Here is a 19,742-nt window from a genome sequence, read left to right on the forward strand (position 1 = left end):
TGTCATTTCTGTCACATGACTCACAGAAACTTGTGTATTATAATAGATAAAGTACCCCCAGTTGTAAAATATGAGGATATTAGAAGTTACCTTCGGCCTCGTGCTTTTATATGGTCATGAAACTCCTCGGTAACTTATAATAACCTTATATTTTACAAGCGGGGGTACTTTATTGACTATATACACACACACAAACAAATGGCTATAATGCAGACATTTGACATAACATATATTAAGTACAACAATTAAGTAAAACTTTCAACTGTACCTTTAGGGATCTCTGGCTTTATATTCATGTATCGTTCAGCCAATCTTATGTCGTCGGGATCTATGTATCTCAGTAAAATCTATAAAGAGCCAATGTTAAAATTAAGTCAATAATTTGTTTTAGAGGAAACATGTTTAAATGAAAAAATATTATGTAATATCGGGATTACTGAAACAACAATTAAAGGGAATGTTCACTTAAATAATGGGAGAGTAAAACATTTGGTTTAATTTAAGAAAATGTAAAAGAAATGATCCAATATAAACTGAATGACATACCACTTAATGTAAAATATAAGGATATTATAAGTCAGGGAGGTGGATGGCTGAATGCTTTTATACAGGTCATGGAACTTCAAGGTGACTTTCAATATCCCCATATTTAACATCGGGGGGTACATTATTTATTACAAGACACAAGTGACAGAAATGACATCACTAAGCACTGTTTATAAAATATCATTTATAGCCTATTCAAGGCTCTTGTATATTGCACATTAATTGAATTATATATTTTCAACAATTAAAAAGTATTTGTAAATGAAAGTGTAATTAAAAGTACTTCCTGGCAGTCTTTTGCTAATCTATTCTTAGTTTGGCTGACTATGGAAACAATATACCAGAAATCAGCTCTCAGGACCAGTAACATCAAAAAATTTTTTTAAAAAATTAGTTACACAATACAACGAAAAAAAACCACCAAGACAAATTAAAATTTCAAATAGCAAAGCATTTATTAAGAAATAACTTACCGAAACTCCACTTCCTGTCCTCTTCAGAAACGGCGATATGGCGACCATCCATAGTGCAGTGCTGGATTTGTCCTCCCTGGCTAGCTCCCATAGTCTACTGACAGCAGGAAGACGGTGCTGGAAAGCGGCCAGGCTGGATGAAGAGCTGAAGTGCCCTCACAACATGGTCTCTCCCTCCCCGGCCCCTGGGTGCTTCACATGCAGGCGGCAGTTGTCGTGGCAGTGACCCTTTAGTGGTCCTTTAAGCCAAAACTCCATTTCCCACAATGCCTTTTAATAAATATGTTATTCCATTTTTTAAATGTTCAGTTAATAGAATAGAAATAGAACTTGTCATGTATATAAAAGCTCTAAACATGGTCCTTGTACCTTTGTGTAGATGCTTGTTGGAAAAAGTAGCCAAATATTTCTCTCCTGAACTCAAATGTCACCTTTTGTGTGAAAGTACTCAGCCTTGAGCCTTATCCCTAGATTTGACAATAGAGGATACACTTTTCCCTATGTAAGTTAACTATAATGCATGACCACCCCTCCCAAGCACTCACGTTTTTCACACGCATTTCTCTTAGGAATCTGGATTTTATCACGTGCCAATAGTATCCCCGTTGTGTTTCTATCAGTTGCTTCATCAGTATTTCTTTTTCGTGCATTATCTGTTTATGCCGATATATACATTTTCGGTGTATCCCTACTTATCTAAATCCAGCCATACATGTACAGCTGTTGCTGTTATGATGTATGATTCTCGGGATGTGTTGGTCCAAGGAACTGGCAACACCGTGGATATTGGTTGCTCTGGTGCAAAGAGAACACTTCTATGCACAGGATAAAAATAACTGGTATGGCAGTTCAGATGAATATGTTCATTTTCTGCATCACGCTTTCCATATTCGGCCAGGCATTGGCTACTGACTTACTTTTGCACAGTGAACAGCTCATTTTGCCGTGTATCAAACTGCAATCACCTATAAGCATTGAGATGGCATTTTTATTAGGGATGCACCGGATCCACTATTTTGGATTCGGCCGAACCCCCGAATCCATCGCAAAAGATTCAGCGAAGTACCGAACCAAATCCTAATTTGCATAAGCAAATTAGGGGTAGGAAGGGGAAAACATTTTTTACTTCCTTGTTTTGTTACAAAAAGTCACGCACTTTCCCACCCGTCCCTAATTTGCATATGCAAATTGGGATTCGGATCGGCCAGGCAGAAGGATTCGGCCGAATCCGAATGCTGCTGAAAAAGGCCGAATCCCGAACCGAATCCTGGATTCGGTGCATCCCTAATTTTTATTAATCTGCTTTATCAATCTCTACCCCCCAGGTAATAATTTGTCTTCCTGTAAGTCTTGAATGATTCGTCACTGATCTGATTGTTTTATCCATAAGCATCTGCAATTGATGTTATTTCCATTATAATGGAATTGGACACAATATATGTTATTATATAGTGCACGGATTTTATTTGGAGGCTCAGAACCCACATTGGAGTTCACATATGATATCCCATCTCTGCACCCCAACCTTTGCTCAACCGACCCATAATGTGACGGGTCTAAGAAGACATAAGACTCCTCTAAAGGCAAGGAAAAAGTCATGTATTTGCTTCTGGTTCCCTATCAATAAATTAACTTGTGTACAATAAGTCTTTAATTTCTTAAGTACAAAAGAGTAGGACACACTTTCAAAACATATGATCAGATACACATTGGCATTTGGCTTATGATCCATAAACACAATCATGGTTGGCAAAAGAAATAATAATAACGTTCTCATTTATTCTTTTCATATGGCAAATACCTGGTTTCTTCAACTGCTCTTTTCTTACAAAAGTCTGGGATATGCAATGTATAGTCTTCCGGCAGTTGCAGAACCACAACATCTAGTCAAGGGGGCTGGCAGTTGTAGTTTAACAATGGTCGGGAGAAAGTAGGAGGTCAAGGTGAAACTGTCATTCTCTTTAGTCCACAAAGAAATATTGTAGGCCTCGGTAACACTAGTGACTTGTTAGGACTGGCACAAACAGTAAGTGACCACATTACTCAGAATGGCTAAACAGATTTAACAACATGTTTAAATGGAATCTGCTGGATTTTGACCATATACTGGCTGGAATGTTGACTTTTTTTGAGGCCAAGACACAGCTCTTGTTTCCATTGCTTTTATTTGATCAAAGCAATCGTCCAGTCCAGCCAGACCACGAGTGAGAACAAGGTCTGAACAATCAGTGCTAAAGGAGGAGTCTAAAGAATCCAGGTTTTCTTTGTGTATAAATGCATTCATTTAGTAAATACTTATGTACATTTGCAGGATAATCACCTCTGATAGCTCTCATTAAAATCTCTGTAACGGACAGTTTCATGTTTAAACAAAATATGAGGTTCTTAGCTATACTGTGAGCGCAGGGTGGGTAAAAGTGCTTCTCAGCTCCAGGCCCCACCAACAGGGTGCGGTGTTAGGAGATCCTCATCAACCAGCACAGTGAATCCAGGGTTATTCAAAGAGATCCCCCTGTTGGGAGGCATAAGTACTGAAACTGAACGGCCTACAGGAATTAACCTTACTTCCTAAAGAACAATGAAGTATCAGGCACAAAGCTTGATCCAGATCTAGTAACCAATCAGATACCTGTTACAACATAGACCTCATTGTTCCCATCTTGCCTTTCAGGGCTGAAGCACAGACACCATAAACATTGCTTTAGAATCAGTGATGAGTCCCTACTGGGGACAAAAAGAACTGGAAATATCCATCAAATATATTAATAGGACAAAACCTCTCTGGCAACAGCAAATAGTTACAAAAATAAATTCTTCCCTTTTATCCGTCCGTAGCAGGTTCATAATAGCGGACATCATTACAGGTTGCATTTGTCTGGCGCGCCATATTACACAGGGAAAATATCCTCTGGTCTATTCTTAGTTTTCCTTGAAAAGATCCCAAAGCAGAGGATTACAAGGATTTTTGGGTACAAGCCCCTTTTGCAGATTCAGGTTGTCAGGCCCGTTATCAGCTGATAATAAGGTTACAAAATATATATATAAACACTGTTACAAGAGTCAGCTGGTTATTGAACCCCGGGCATACGCAACAGTAATTTGTAATTAATCACTCCCCCACAAAAGTTTGGGCCCACAAGGGGGGCTGGTCCCACCATTTGGGAATCTCTGTCATAAGGAAGGGGGGCATAGCTCTGGTCATATACCTATGGGAGCTGTGTATTGGTTTCTTCTGGGTGAGACAATCTCCAGAGAACTCAGCAAGGCCAGTACTTTCTATGGGCCACAGTTGTAGATTGAGTTTTGATAGTGCTCTACACGGAGAGTGCCTCAAAGTTGACAAGCTCCCACTCAGGGTCGGACTGGGCCGGCAGGACAATGGGAAAAACCCAGTGGGTCCCAGGCTATTGTGGGCCCCGCCAGGCCAGATCCACGCCCTCCATTGCGTTTCTTCTTCCTGCACGTGCGCACTTCTGCTCAAGCACATACGCGAGGTGGCCCCAGTGGGTCCCTTTGTATGCACCACACGGGGTGATCCCAAGTTTTATTCCATGGTGCTCTTGACACAATTCAACAGATCAAACGTTTCGGGACCTTCTTCAGTGATAATATACAAAAGAGACTATACAAATTTAAAGGTTTACACACAGTGACTCCTAGTGGCGGTCAATGAAAATAGTCCTCTCACAAGAAGCTTTGCCAATGTCCATTTTACCTTAAAACTATTGCTAAAGTAATTAAACTTTTACGCAACAAATTTTTTAAAAAAAAAATTTTTCAAACATTTTACCAATTTTTTGAAAGAGATTTTTTTGTTTTATAGATTCACATAATCAACGTGTGCCACAACCAGTAGATCACATCTGTACAATTATACAGAAAGTAGTATGTTCTGTATCACTACTATTAATTACTCCCCGACTAGGATACGATTAGGAAGGAGGTGTCTCTAAATCACTGGTACATTGCAGGACTCTATATTTCTCTATGGCTGTAAGAATAATATGCTCCTATCAGTTATTTGGAATTAAGTTACAAAAGGCAGTTAGATACACCATGCAAGGAAGCAGTTCAACCCCCAATTTTCATTCAATCCATTGGGGGATAATGTATTGAATTTGCAGTTCCAGAACTCCTTTTAGAGTTCTGGCACGATAAAGTGGGCACCGGTTGTGGGCACGTTCCCCTGCTTATCGTGCCAGAACTGTAATAGCGTGATAGGGAGAAGGGAGATACAGTACTACATCCAACACAGGAAACCCAAATTAAATTACGGGGATATCACACGTGTATGTCGAAAAATGTAATATACTATTTAAAATGCCCGTGCGGTAAGGGGTATGTAGGAAAAACTAACAAGACTGAATGAGCACCGCAGCTCTATCCGGAATGCACACTCTAAAATAACATTGGTAAGCCAGCATTGGGCAGAATGTAAACATAATGTAGCGCAATTGTGCTGGAAGAAATTAAAGCAAATTATGCTAATGTTGATAAGAATTTGTTACAAAGGGAGTGCTTCTGGATCTGGAAATTAAACACATTATCCCCCAAGGGATTGAATGAAAATTGGGGGTTGAACTGCTTCCTTGAATGGTGTATCTAACTGCCTTTTGTAACTTAATTCCAAATAACTGATAGAAGCATATTATTCTTACAGCCGTAGAGAAATATAGAGTTCTGCAATGTACCAGTGATTTAGAGACACCTCCTTCCTAATCGTATCCTAGTTGGTGAGTAATTAATAGTAGTGATACAGAACATACTACTGTCTGTATAATTGTACAGATGTGATCTACTGGTTGTGCTACACGTTGATTATGTGAATCTATAATACACTAAAACAAAAAATTGTCTTTCAAAAAATTGCTCAAATGTTTGAAATTTTTTTATATAAAAAATTTGTTGCGTAAATGTTTAATTACTTTAGCAATAGGTTTAAGGTAAAATGGACATTGGCAAAGCTTCTTGTGAGAGGACTATTCTCATTGACCGCCACTAGGAGTCACTGTGTGTAAGCCTATAAATTTGTATAGTCTCTTTTGTATATTATCATTGAAGAAGGGCCATTGGGTCCCGAAAAGCTTGTTCTGTTGAATTCTTTCAAGAGCACCATGGAATAAAACTTGGGATCACCCTGTGTGTTGCATACAAAGGTATCGGCTTTTCATTTGTTATTGGATTTATTTCTGGCGTGTATCTAGGCCAGTGCCAATATCTGCATCCCAATCTCTTTGACTTTGAGTTATTTTGTGGAGAAGCATCTCATATCATTACTGAGGCAACCCACCATTTCCGTAACATTTCAGTTAAACCTGCTTTTCCAATTCCTGTGCAATCGTATCTGATTGAGATCTGAAATGCTTTCTGGCCACATCTACAGAGGCCCAACTACACTCATCCAATTAGTCAACAGATTTGATAGCATGGTGAGAGGAATGCACACCCTTCCAGGCTGGGCAACGATCAATTTTTCACTACAGATTGTAATCCCATGGCATTTTGGTCTGTGAGAACCACTGTCTAAACATGGAGAGAAGATTGGGCAATTTGGTTTTTGAACTACTCAACTAGATTCTTTCCTGAAGGACCAGCTCTTAACAGTGTTTGGATGTGTCATCTTCATGCGGTTCAAATACTCTCTTTAAAGGACCAGTAACATCAAAAAAATTTGTTAGTATACTACGAAAAAAAACACCAAGACAATTTAAACTTTAAAATCGCAAAGCCTTTATTAAGAAATAACTTACCGAAACTCCACTTCCGGTCCTCTTCAGAAAAGACGACAGGGCGACCGATCCATAGTGCGGATCCATAATGGACTACCTGTAGAAGGAGCCGCACACCGGGCACTTCATCTTCAGAATATGCGAGCTAGCCAGGGAGGAGAAATCCAGTGCCGCACTATGGATCAGTCGCCCTGTCGCCTTTTCTGAAGAGGAGTGGAAGTGGAGTTTCGGTAAGTTATTTCTTAATAAAGGCTTTGTGATATTAAAGTTGAAATTGTCTTGGTGGTTTTTTTTTCCGTAGTATAATAACGAATTGTTATAAAAAAAATTTTTTTCATGTTACTGGTCCTTTAACACATCCTTAACCACTCACCCTGATCCTTTTATCTGCCCCATCTCAAGAAAGTAGGGTCTGTCTTTCCTGTCACAACCACTGCTCTGGGCTATGAATAAAATCCCCATAGGACCATGGCACACAAGGTGTTTTGACCAAGACATTGCTTGCTGGGAGAACCGAAGCAGCTAAAATGCTCTTCACTGTCCACTGTCACTGGAATCTACTAATGTGTCTCTGGGATATACTGGTGTATCCTAGAGGCAGGTGGGCACTGCTCCCTTTAGGACCCCCTCCTTTTTTTTTATACTAAACGCACCAGAGTGGTCTAAACACATGCCATAGGCTTTACATGGATGTCTATTGCACAAGTACAAACCTTATCCCTGCCATGTGCCTCACAAATCTAAGAGAGAAGCACATTCTGCCTATAGAGAAGATCTTCGTACCTCAGCTGTCTAGATTTGCATTAGATATTCTTAACATTTGTGCCTTACAGCATTTCAGTTATGGGGCAATTATTTCCAAATGGTTACATGGCAGTGGCTTTCAACCAGGTGATAGGGCAGAGGCCTCCAAATAGCTCTCAGCACTGTGGCTTTGACCTGGGACAGGGATCTTCCACCAGATCATAAGGCATTGGCCTCCAATGTGGAATAATGAACCAGGTAAATGCATCAGCAACCTACAAACTACACTTCCTCAGCAGCGGTTAAACATCCGCTCCCATCCTCACTGCCATTCAGTTCTGCAGCAGCTGGAAAAAAAGCAGGTTAAAGAACCTTGCAACAGCGGAGACACATTAGACCCGCAAATCTGACATCTTCTGGGGCTTCAGATTTAGCACAAAATTGTCTACAGTTTTCGACATCTTAAAAAGTGCAATTAAAGGAACATAAAAAAAAAATACACTGTAAAAATTCACATACAATATTAACAAAAAAAATATGATGATGATGAATCTAGACAAGTGAGCTGACATTTATCCTCAGGAAGCAGGAGACAAGTAAACTAGGTGTTCTAGGTAAACGGAAAAACGTCAACAAGCTTCCCGTCTCGTTCCAACTGGTTGTGTGAATTCTTGGCAACTATAATACTTTCCATAATATCTCCAGCGATCTTGGCTTCTGGACCCTGCTGTGTGGATATATATGCTCAGTATTCCAAATGAATGTCATAGGGCAACAATCCGTTCCACAGTGAATCTCTCTGCATACAGCCAGTTTCCAAAAACTTGATACACATCGCTGCCATCATTTGTGATAATCTGACCCATGATGATCTTGGACAGTCCCCTCCCCCCTACAGTATGTCTTGCTAATGGTAACATGGACTGTAGATGTCCTCTGCCTAAAGTGAAAGCTTAAGCTGTGTTCTGTTCCATTACTGATGCACAAGATTTTGCCTCTTCGGCTTCCTTAAAATTAGCAAGTCACCGACACTGATCCATTGGTTTCTTCATTTAAAACAGACCCGGTAAGGATGTAAAAAGCAAATTAAAAATAATCTAGAAACAAAACAAACCAAAAAAAGTCCAATATTTTCTCGACTGTGGCGTATTCACATTCACACAGATAACGCGGATCTCTCGCAAGAGCTTGGAACATCCTGCATTAGAGTCCCTAAATCCCGTCCGACTTTAAAATAAAGATTGATAAAAATATTGGAGAAGGCAGTACCACATGTAGCCCGACAAAAAGGCCAGAGACTGTACAAGAAAAAGCCATGTGTTGCTGAGGGTCATCTGCCTTGAGCTGGTTTTGCTTTGGCCCTTCAGAGGGGGGAAAGCACCTGTGCAAAGAAGCAGAACATATTACTCACTCAGACATTCAAGCACATAATGATTTTGCTTTCACAGTACAAACTTGTATCAAGTAGAGATATGGAGAAGAGGAATAAACGCCATCTTTGAAGACTTTTTCTGAAGTAATTGTTGGGTACTGCGAAAGTTTTCTCCCATATTTCATGTTTTTGGGGGCACTGGTAATTTGGAATGTATGGATTATATGGCTTTTCCCACTGAGTGAATAAGACAACATGCCATATATACTCGAGTATAAGCCGAGTTTTTCAGCATCCAAAATGTGCTGAAAAAGTCTACCTCGGCTTATACTCGGGTCAGCGGGCAGCAGCTGAGATTGCAGTCACTTTTAATCATTCCTATACCAGCAGTACACTTGGGGAGAGACTGCAATATCCCGCAATGCCCTCTGTTGGTTATATGAAAGAATAACAGTGACTGCAATATCACACAGTGCCCTCTGTTGGTTATATGAAAGATTAACAGTGACTGCAATATCACACAGCAACCTCTGCACATGGTAGTGGGACAGTGGGACAATGCACACAGTAATCCGTTTGGCAATTCTCTGTCACCATCAACTTTGCAAAGAAGTCCGGTTGATCGCTGGGGGGTCGCTTTGGCAGAATGTGCGCTGCTGGGAGACAGGGCTGTAGTTGTGTCTAAGCTTATACTAGAGTCAATAAGTTTTCCCAGTTTTCGTAGGTAAAATTAGGTACCTCGGCTTATACTCGGGTCGGCTTATACTCGAGTATATACGGTACATTAATAAGCTTTCTTGTGCAAAAGGCCTATAATGGTTGTCTTCTTCTGCCACAGCCCTTCTCTTCCTCTCCTTTTGGACCAGGGTACATGTTCTAGTCAGTGGTGCAGTGTAGTGTTGCACATGATGCTCAAGTATGCTGCACCCCACAACATGCTGCACATGTGACAAACGTTAAAGAAGTCCATAACGAGGAAAGCAATGGAAAATTAACCTGGAATAGGGATACTGACCAGAGGAGTAGCACTACTAGACCATTCAAATAATTGTGTTCAATTGGCAATTTGAGAATCTTATGAAATACCAACAAGGAGCCTCTGGAATCACAGCCGACATTATCTTAAAAACAATAGTAAATGCACTCTGCAGTATACTAAGTGCATCTGCATCGTTCTTGACAATCAGAAATTGCATAAGCTTTTACATTATCCATAACACACAGGATATACATATTGATGCTGCTTAGCCTGAATTCTGTGGGGGTGGGGCAGTCTAAGGCCCCACTGTCAGCCTTAGTTGCATTTATGTTCGAATATGGAACAAGGAGCACAATTTTCCTTCATAACGCTTGTGCTCTAATCCAAAGGAACCAGCAGTGACAGAAAAATGAAAATCAAGGCGATTTAAAATCCACCTAAATACCTGTTTCGTAGAAATGTGCCAAGAGATCCTCCTTTTCAACAAATCGTTTGTATAACCAGTCTGTCAAGGCTTCTGTTTCCATGGGCACATCTTTGATTGGGTAAATTCTGTCGGAAAGAGACACGGTGAATCATGGCCAAGGGTCCAAAGTAAACAAACACTGGCTAGAGCTATATAATGTAGAGACATAACTGCCCATATCTCCAGTACATAACCATAAAAAATAAAGAAGAGTTGAAGGACACGACAATGGACCAACCCAAGCTCCTCATCACCAGTTACCAAGGATGAGAATTGAAGTGACAAGGTGAAAGATGGGACAGGGAAAAGCTATGTTGGAAAAGCTGTCATTGATGTGGTTGGGTTAGGGCTGGGTGGCCTCTGCACTGTGGGAGAAACATCTGTATTACTTCTCCTTTTATCAGGTTCTGTGAATAATCGATATGCATATGTTTCAGTAAGCTTTAATAGAAACAAAGCAGTAGCTTTTTGTGTTGATCTCATCAGGTTACACCAGAATGTTGATCCGACAATCTGGAACTGGCTGTTAATGAATATTGCATCAGGGTTTCTTAACCATTTACCCAGGGGACTCCAATTGCTACTCCAATTAGCCACCCAAGATCTGGTTTAGAATTAATCACCTCAGTTTATTTACTTTTATAGGAAGAAATCAACCCGTTTTTTGTTCTCGACTACAAAAGTATTTCCTACAGTTACAGCCAAGTGAAAATCCTGGAAACAAACATGCATTTACTGTATGCTAGAATTACTCTACAGTGGAGCATGTCAGGGCAAATGGGTAAAGTGACCTGTAAAACTAGAAAAACACATTAGACTTACATTGTGCTTCCAGCTATTTATTTCCTGATATTCAAGTGACTAGAATTTACTTCCTTCCTGGCAAGAACATTAGCCATTGTTACAGCTGGTCATGCATATTAACATCCACTTGTCTGGCCAGGTAACATCTAGACCTGTTAGCAGCTGGGCTTTATAAGGTTTCCAGAAGTTCGTTCCTGTAGCCGTTTCTGTTCTGTTCTCCAACCGGTAAAACAACTTTAAAATCCAATAATCTATGAAACAGTGCTCCAGGAAAAGACAACACAAGTAAAATTATAGAAATTTAGTGTAGTATACTTTGTATATGTTAACCACCTCTTTGTGTAGGCACTCTGATTAGTTAACTTTTCGTGAGATGCCTTTAAGGAAGTCCAGAGTGACGAAACGCGTCTGGCGGGGCTTAGAGACGTCAGCCAGGGTGCGCCGAGAAAGGAACCCGACGGGAAAAGACTGCTATATGCCCAAATCTGCATGGTTTTAGTGAGTGTAATTTTAACTTATTCACTATTTATTAAAGAAACTTTTTTACACTATATGAAGCGCATTTTTCTAGTGAATCCGGACTGCTAGTCGGACAAAAGTACCCACTTCTCCCTAACAGTGACCCACTAAAAATTAAGGCCAATTATAGCTTGGTGGATGTTGCAATGGGTGCCACTAAAAGTTAACTAATAGAGTGCCTACACAAAGAGGTGGTTAACATATACAAAGTATACTACACTATATTTCTATCATTTTTCTTTTGTTGTCTTTTCCTGGGCTTCCTTGTGGAGCGCTGTTTCATAGATTATTGGATTTTAAAGCAGCTGGGCTTTGTTATGTAAATGGTTCAATGTATTAGAGTGGTGTACATGTAGCGTTCCAGGGAGATTAGTCGCTTCCCCGAAATGCCTTCCCGCCAGCAGGATGGCATACAAAATGCTTCGGAATTCTGAAGTCACCCAAAGTTTCCTTATGAGGCGACCTCGAGCGAATTAGGAAAATTAAGCGCTATGCATGATATCCCAATGGCGATTCGGATTCTTGCCGACGGGAAGGCATTTGGAGAGATTAGTAGCCTGCGGTAGAGAATATTTATCGATGGGCGACTAAACTCCCTGTCTGCCACCACCCACTGACACTCTATACGCTAGACCAGGGGTCCCAAACCGTTTTTACTCATGAGCCACATTCAAATGTAAAAAGAGTTGGGGAGCAACACAGGAATGCAAAATGTTCCTGGAGTTGCCAAACAAGTGCTGTGATTGGCTATTTGGTAGGTCCTACAGGAGGCTCTGTTTGGCAGTACATCTGGTTTTTATACAACCAAAACTTGCCTCCAAACCAGGAATTCCAAAATATTCACCTGCTTTGAGGCCACTGGGAGCAACATCCAAGGGGTTGGTGACAACATGTTGCTTGTGAATCACTGGTTGGTGATCACTGGGCTAGACAGAGCATAAATTAAATGTACAGTTAGGCACGTAAGGATTAAAGTCTCCCAGCACTAAGGCCCTAGGTTTGATTAAAGTCAGGGCATGGACTTTGTATGGTCTCCCCATATTGTATTAATTTCCTCTGGGTGCTTCCTTTTCCTCCCACAGACCATTATATAGTACATATAGTATTTAGTACATATAGTATATATGCCAACTGATGCAGTCCTCCTCCTATGTGTGTCTGTAGCCCTGCAGTATGAGCTGATCATTGGCCTAATGGCAAAGTATTGGATCAGCCTGGTCTTAGCCAGCACTTGACCTCACCAAATGATGGGTTCTTTAGGTGTATGGCCAGCTTTGCTCTTTACTGTCAAGAAAAGGATGTGCATAAAGCATCAGTAAAGCAGGCCATACATGGGCCAATAAAAAATCTTGACGTGGTCCCTCCAGACCAAGTGGGCAACTTATTGACCTGTGTATGGGGACTTCCCAACCAATATCTATTGCGCATGTTAGAAAATCCCATTGGACAAGGACCACAAAATGCTTTCCAATGCCAGTGCTCTCCATAGGCTTCCATTATGATCAGATCATTGGCCTGGGGACAAACGATCAGTTTATCTTGATATGGCCCAGTGAGTTGGTGGAAAGTGGAACTCACCGTGTATGCCAAGCAAAGACTGTGCCAGTCAGGTAGGCATCCCTGTGAATATGGATTAATAAACACTAGAACTAGATCTTACACGGTGTGGTAGCAGTGGGAGGGTTGATTTAGTGAGTAGTCTATAGCTGCACCAAGTATCATGAGTGAGGTTATTACCCCAGTCATTTCCACTAGCCTAGAGGCCCACGAGTTTAAAGGACCAGTAACATCAAAAAATTTAATTGTTTTAAAGTAATAAAAATATAAGGCAGTGTTGCCCTGCACTAGTAAAACTGATGTGTTTGCTTCAGAAACATTACTATTGTTTATATAAATAAGCTGCTGTGTAGCCATGGGGGCAGCCATTCATAGGAGAAAAGGCTCAAGTTACACAGCAGATAGCAGATAAGCTCTGTAGAACATAATGCTTTCTGTTATCCATTATCTATCCTGTGCCATTTAGCTGTTTTTCAATTTCCGCCATTGCTACTCAGCAGCTTGTTTATATGAACTATAGTAGTGTTTCTGAAGCAAACACATCCGTTTTACCAGTGCAGGGCAACACTACATGATATTTTCATTACTTTAAAACACTTTCAGTTTTTGGTGTTACTGTTCCTTTAAACTAAAATGAGAGGTTATGCTCAGCAGTTCATTACAGACTGTACTCTGTTACTGCTGAAGGTGCGTAAATTCCTGGGCACAACCTCTGCAAAAACTGTTATATAGAGCTCATCATTGGCAATACCCAATATCTGTCATGTAATTCAAGTAAGGCACTATATAGTAATGTAAAATACTAAATTCTAAAAGGTTACATTTTAGTCGAACATCCTGTAAAGGAAACAAAAGAATACAGATTTATATGAAAGAATGAAAACATGTCTCAAAACAGGCCGTGATCTCATTAGAGCCCAGCACTTATCTACAGCCCCTTCTGGAGGTATTTGCACATCATGCACATGCCTAGTCATCATAATCCATACACTGCGGGATTAGATTTGCCTGGGATTGTCTTGGCAGGATTTATAAGAAGTGATCCAAGGTTACAGCCAGAACAATACAAACCTGTCACTGTTCTTTACTACAGTTCCACCCTATGTCCTATTAAATCATTAAACTTAGATTTATTTATTTAAATACATGTTAAATAATAATAATATATTGCATAATGCAATATTTTATTATAATTAGTACCATGTACTTTTAGAGCGCCAACACATTACACAGCATTGTAAAATAAATGTGTTTATACAAAGAAATCACATGAATTAAGTACATACAGAATTACATACATAGAATTACATACATAGCGACCAGTACTGGTACAAAAGGCCCTGTGCAAAAGAGCTTACAATCTAAAAGAGGAAGGGAATGAGACACAAGGTGTGAGAGTGGGCAAGATCAGAAATAAGCAAGGCGAGAGATGTATCTTATGGTACAGGTATGGGATCAGTTATCCGGAAACCAGTTATACAGAAAGCTTCGAATTACTGAATGGCCATCTCCCATAGGGGCAAATTCACTAAGCGCCGAAGCGCCGAACGCTAGCGTCAATTCGCTAGCGTTTGGGCATTTTCGTTACTTCGCAAATTCACTAACGAACGCTGGCGTAGATTCTCTAGTGTTACTTCGCACCCTTATGCCTGGCAAATTTTCGCTACGGAGGTAACTACGCAAATTCACTAACGCGCGCAGTGTACTGAACGCTACCTTTTACGCTAGACTTCCTTCGCCACCTCAGACCAGGCGAAGCGCAATAGAGTAGATAGGGATTGCTCCCAAAAAACGCTGGCGTGTTTTCTACATTATGGGTGATAGGCTGAAAAAGATCGAAAAATTTTTTGGGGCTCCCCTCCTTCCCCACTACATTTCCTGACTCATGGCAACTTACCTATACAGTGTAGGGCAAAATAATTTTTTTTTTGATGTTTTGAAGGTTTTCTAGGCATTTGTAGTGCTGATACGTATTCCTCCATTGAAATTTGAATTTGGCGCCGTATGCAAATGAACCATCGCTAGCGCAACTTCGCTTCGCTTGGTGAATCAACGCTAGCGCAACTTCGCAAACTTACGCTTCCCCCGTGCGCAACTTCGGATTTTAGTGAATTTGCGCAGCGCTGGTGAAACTACGCCTGGCGAAGTGCGGCGAAGTTGCGCCTGGCGCAACCTCGAATCTTAGTGAATTTGCCCCATAGACTCCATTTAATCCAAATAAACCAAATTTTTAAATAATGATTTCTTTTTTCTCTGTAATAACAGTAGCTTGTACTTGGTCCAAACTGAGAGAAAATTCCAGAGGAGGGGTGCAGCCATTGCAAAGTCTTGAATGCGGGTGTGAGGAGGTAATGAGAGAAGAGTTGAGGAGCAGGTCAGTAGAGGAGACTACTAAGCAGTTGGGTGAGTATCTAGAGGTGAGTTCAGAGATGTAGGGTGGGGCAGTGCTTTGAATGTCATGGTCATTAGTTTGAATTTTACTCTGAATAATACATATCCCTGATTTTACATTTTCCCAGATTTTTCACCATATCTCTTCTGGTCCCCTGAAAAATGTAAAACAAGGGTTCTACTGTAATTCATAGTCGTAAAAGCTCAGCCTGTGGTCTTTTATATGATCCTATAGTTTATACATTATATTGTTCTCAGGAGGAAAAACCATTATGATTTCCTTTAGCCGCAGCTGAATGATGGCAACTCAGAGCCTTAGCTCAGATGATTAGCTGCAAGCAGTACCTGTCTATAAACTATGGGCCTCCAGCTGTGATGTTTATGTTGTCTTTCTGCAACTAATGGGATGCTGGATAGGCAAAATCAATTTGAAGCGTTAAAATTAGGCATGTAACAAATCCACTATTTGGGATTCGGCCGAATCCCCAAATCCTTCATGAAAGGACGGAAGGGAAAAAGTGATTTCCCTTCCAGCCCCTAATTTGCATATGCAAATGAGGATTCCGATTGGTTTGGGCAGGCACAAGGATTCGGCCGAACTGAATCCTGGTTTGGGTGCATACCTAGTTAAATGCTTATACATGGATCGACTCTACTGCAATCCAGATGCCCGAAAGGTCTCAATGAAGAATATAATTTGTCCTGCTTTTTGTGAAAATCCATAACTTTGTTTCTTCTTTTTTTCTTAACAGATAAGCGCTGAACAATATCCAGGGATAGGTAAAAATTCCCCCCTCCCCTTTCCTGTACAGATAGGGTGAGTTATCTACTTTGTTACGATAATGGTCTTTATAGTTACAACTGTTGCTAAATTAAGGTGATATCAATGTTTGTTACATGGTATTGAAGTATTTCCCAATACCACTGTTTGTTACATTATTGCTTTAAAGGAAAACTATACCCCCCAAACAATGTAGGTCTCTATTAAAAGATACTGAGTAAAACAGCTCATATGTAAAACCCTGCTTCATGTAAATAAACCATTATCATAAAAATATACTTTTCTAGTAGTATGTGCCATTGGTTAATCATAAATAGAAAATTGCCATTTTAAAAAATAAGGGCCGCCCCCTGAGATCGTAAGATTCACTGTGCACACATACAAACCACATGTTAGGTCACATGAGCCAATTAACAGACAGAGTTCTGCCTTTTGCTTCCTCACTTCTTCCTGTTACAGTTAGTGTTGTAGTATTTCTGGTCAGGTGATCTCTGAGGCAGCACAGATAGAGTCACGAAATGGTGGTTCAAGGCAAGAGATGTAAATGGTCAATATTTATGTAAATATATATTCTAGTTTGGTAAGATTCTTTAATATGTCATTCAATTTGATCTGTTGCTTAAGTATTCATTTTGGGGCTATAGTTTTCCTTTAAAGGAGAAGGAAAGCCCCAGGGTGCAAAACCCCTCCCCCCTCCCCTGTGTTGCCCCCCCTCCCTCCTCCCCCTGGCCTACCTGTCCCCCTGGGCAAATGCCCCTAACTTGTTACTCACCCCTCTGCGCAGGTTCTGTCCACGGAGTTCACAGTCGCCATCTTCTCCCACGCGCGTCTTCTTCCTGCTCTGACCGGCGTCTTCTGGCGCATGCGCAGTAGGAACAGGTACCGGTACAGCTCTACTGCGCATGCGCCGAATGTCACGAAGTTTTCCGATTTCACTTCGTGACATTCGGCGCATGCGCAATAGAGCTGTACCGGTACCTGTTCCTACTGCGCATGCGCCAGAAGACGCCGGTCAGAGCAGGAAGAAGACGCGCGTGGGAGAAGATGGCGACTGTGAACTCCGTGGACAGGACCTGCGCAGAGGGGTGAGTAACAAGTTAGGGGCATTTGCCCAGGGGGACAGGTAGGCCAGGGGGGAGGAGGGGGCAACACAGGGGAGGGGGGGAGGGGTTTTGCGCCCTGGGGCTTTCCTTCTCCTTTAAGCCTTATGGGTGAGCTATATGTTTATAAATGTTATTGCCTACACTGCCTTTTTAATTGGACTCACTACACGATTTTTGGATCATATGCAATCACTGTTTTTCCTGCTTAATGAACATTGGACTTGAATCAATGAACTGCACTTTATTAATAATAAAAAATTATTTTTACATTTTTAATATACCCGGAAGGGGGTGGATGAATTACTGCTTACACTAACACTGTATTTATATTTTTACAATTTTGTATGTTGAAATTTTAAATTGATCACCCTATATACTGTATACACCATGTGTAATACAGGATCCGTATGCTTGATAAGGGGGCGTGGCCCCGAAACATTGCATCACCGCACTGAAATAAAGGAAGGCTTTCCTGCAAATTAAGACCGTGAGTGCTGGTAACTTTCTTCTTGTCGACTCTAGTATAAACCAGCAGCCAGATATTCCTTTATTTGTCTAGCCCAGTGTCAGCAGGATAATAACCAGTGCCACTAGATGTTACTGGGCCCCACAGCAAATTCAATTTATGGCCCCAAAACATCGGCAAGTTGACCTGCTCTACTAAGATATATTTCAATTATTCATTAATTATAGCCTACTGCATCACCTACACTCCTGACCCCACCTGCAACCCCTGGGTCTGCTTCCTCTGTAGTTACACCCCTGATAATAACCCTTTGCACAAAATGAGGCTCATACAGAATGGGTTTTTCAGATATGGATGCAGAAGAACCTGCACAAAGTACTGACATTATCTCAACAGAACAGCGAGGGATGAATTGCAACACTGTCAGGGCCCGAAGGCTCAGGATAGGAATTACGGACCAAGGAGGAAGCACCAAATACAGTTCGAGGTATCTAAGGGGTTAAAGAAGTATAACGAAGTCAAGTCCAGGCAAACTTTTCGTCACACAAGCAACAAAGTCAAAAACAATTTTAGCCCCACTCTGCGCACATAATTCACTTTCCCCCTAATTTACATATGCAAATTAGGATTCAGATTCACTTTTAATTGTTCCACAGAATAAGCCAGATGGGAAACTGGCAGAGAAATGTAAGGGTTGTTCATCTTTGAGTTAACTTTTAGTATAATGTAGATCAGGGGTGTCCAAACTTTTTGCAACGAGGGCCAGATTTTGTGAGGTGAAAATGTGCGGGGGCCGTCCATTCAGTTTGACATTCAGCCTGACACTGATATCCCTTCCGAGGTAGCTAACTAGCGAATTAGGCCCTATCTATCCCACCAGAGAAGAGTTTCTGCAGCAGCTGAGATCAGACACTACAACTCGCAGCACCCCCTGCCTGGAGCCCAATGGCTTGTGTAATAATCATCCAGAGCGCAGGGAATGCTGGGAGTTCAGTGACAGAAGGAGAAGGAGGAGCCTTGGTCCGGGCTAAAGACAGAGGGGCCCAAGTGCTGAGTAATGGGAGCTCCCCAGCAGCATCAGGCCTAATAACAGTGCAGATCTCTCGCAGGCCCGGTCCCTCGCTCCCCCGTCCCTCCCCGACCCCCGTGCTGCTCACTATTCACAGTCACCGCCTCCATGAGCTCAGTGCGGAGCGGCACATCCCGGCGGTGCTCAGGGAGACTCAGCAGGAATTTGAGCTGCGCAATGCGGAGATCCGGGTTCTTGGGCAGCCCCTTTTCATCCAGGAGCAGCTCGTCATTACCTGCTGCGGGCCAATTAAAAATGGATCGTGGGCCGTAGTTTGGACACCCCTGATGTAGATAGTCTCAGACAATTAGCTATTTTTTTTTATTATATGTGGTTTCTGAGTTATTTGGCTTTTTATTCAGAGGCTCTCCAGTTTGCAAGTTTAGTAATCTGGTTGCTAGGGTCCAAATTACTCTAGCAACCATGTATTGATTTGAATAAGAGACTGGACTATGAATAGAAGAGGCCTAAATAGAAAGATGAGTAATAAAAAGTAGCAATAATACATTTGTGGCCTTACAGAGCATTTGTTTTCTAGATGGGGTCAGTGACCCCCATTTGAAAGCTGGAAAGAATCAGAAAAAGAAGGCAAATAATGAAAAAAAGAAAAAATGAAGACCAATTTAAAAGAATTGGCATACTAAAAGTTAACTTAAATGTGTACCAACCTGTTAAGTGCTTTCAGTTTTAGCTTTCGTTTGGCATAATGAAAGTACGTGTAGATATTAAAATTACCTTTAGTC

The 19,742-nt window shown here is 41.2% G+C and overlaps 1 protein-coding gene across 3 annotated transcripts in view; it reads right to left on the reverse strand.

Annotated features, from left to right (window-relative positions):
• Positions 1-7,904: 7,904 nt before the first annotated feature.
• Positions 7,905-19,742, reverse strand: part of lpgat1.L (lysophosphatidylglycerol acyltransferase 1 L homeolog) — a 60,487-nt gene continuing 48,649 nt past the window's right edge. For all 3 annotated transcript variants that reach the window (XM_041562535.1, XM_018262577.2, XM_018262578.2), the window contains 2 exons: positions 10,289-10,395; positions 7,905-8,873 (listed from right to left, as the gene is read on the reverse strand). In XM_041562535.1, the coding sequence (XP_041418469.1) occupies positions 8,722-8,873; positions 10,289-10,395 (259 nt within the window). In that variant the 3' untranslated portion in view covers positions 7,905-8,721. The remainder of the gene's footprint in view (positions 8,874-10,288; positions 10,396-19,742) is intronic.

Source organism: Xenopus laevis, chromosome 5L (genome assembly GCF_017654675.1).
Source record: "Xenopus laevis strain J_2021 chromosome 5L, Xenopus_laevis_v10.1, whole genome shotgun sequence".
Taxonomy (NCBI): Eukaryota; Metazoa; Chordata; class Amphibia; order Anura; family Pipidae; genus Xenopus; species Xenopus laevis.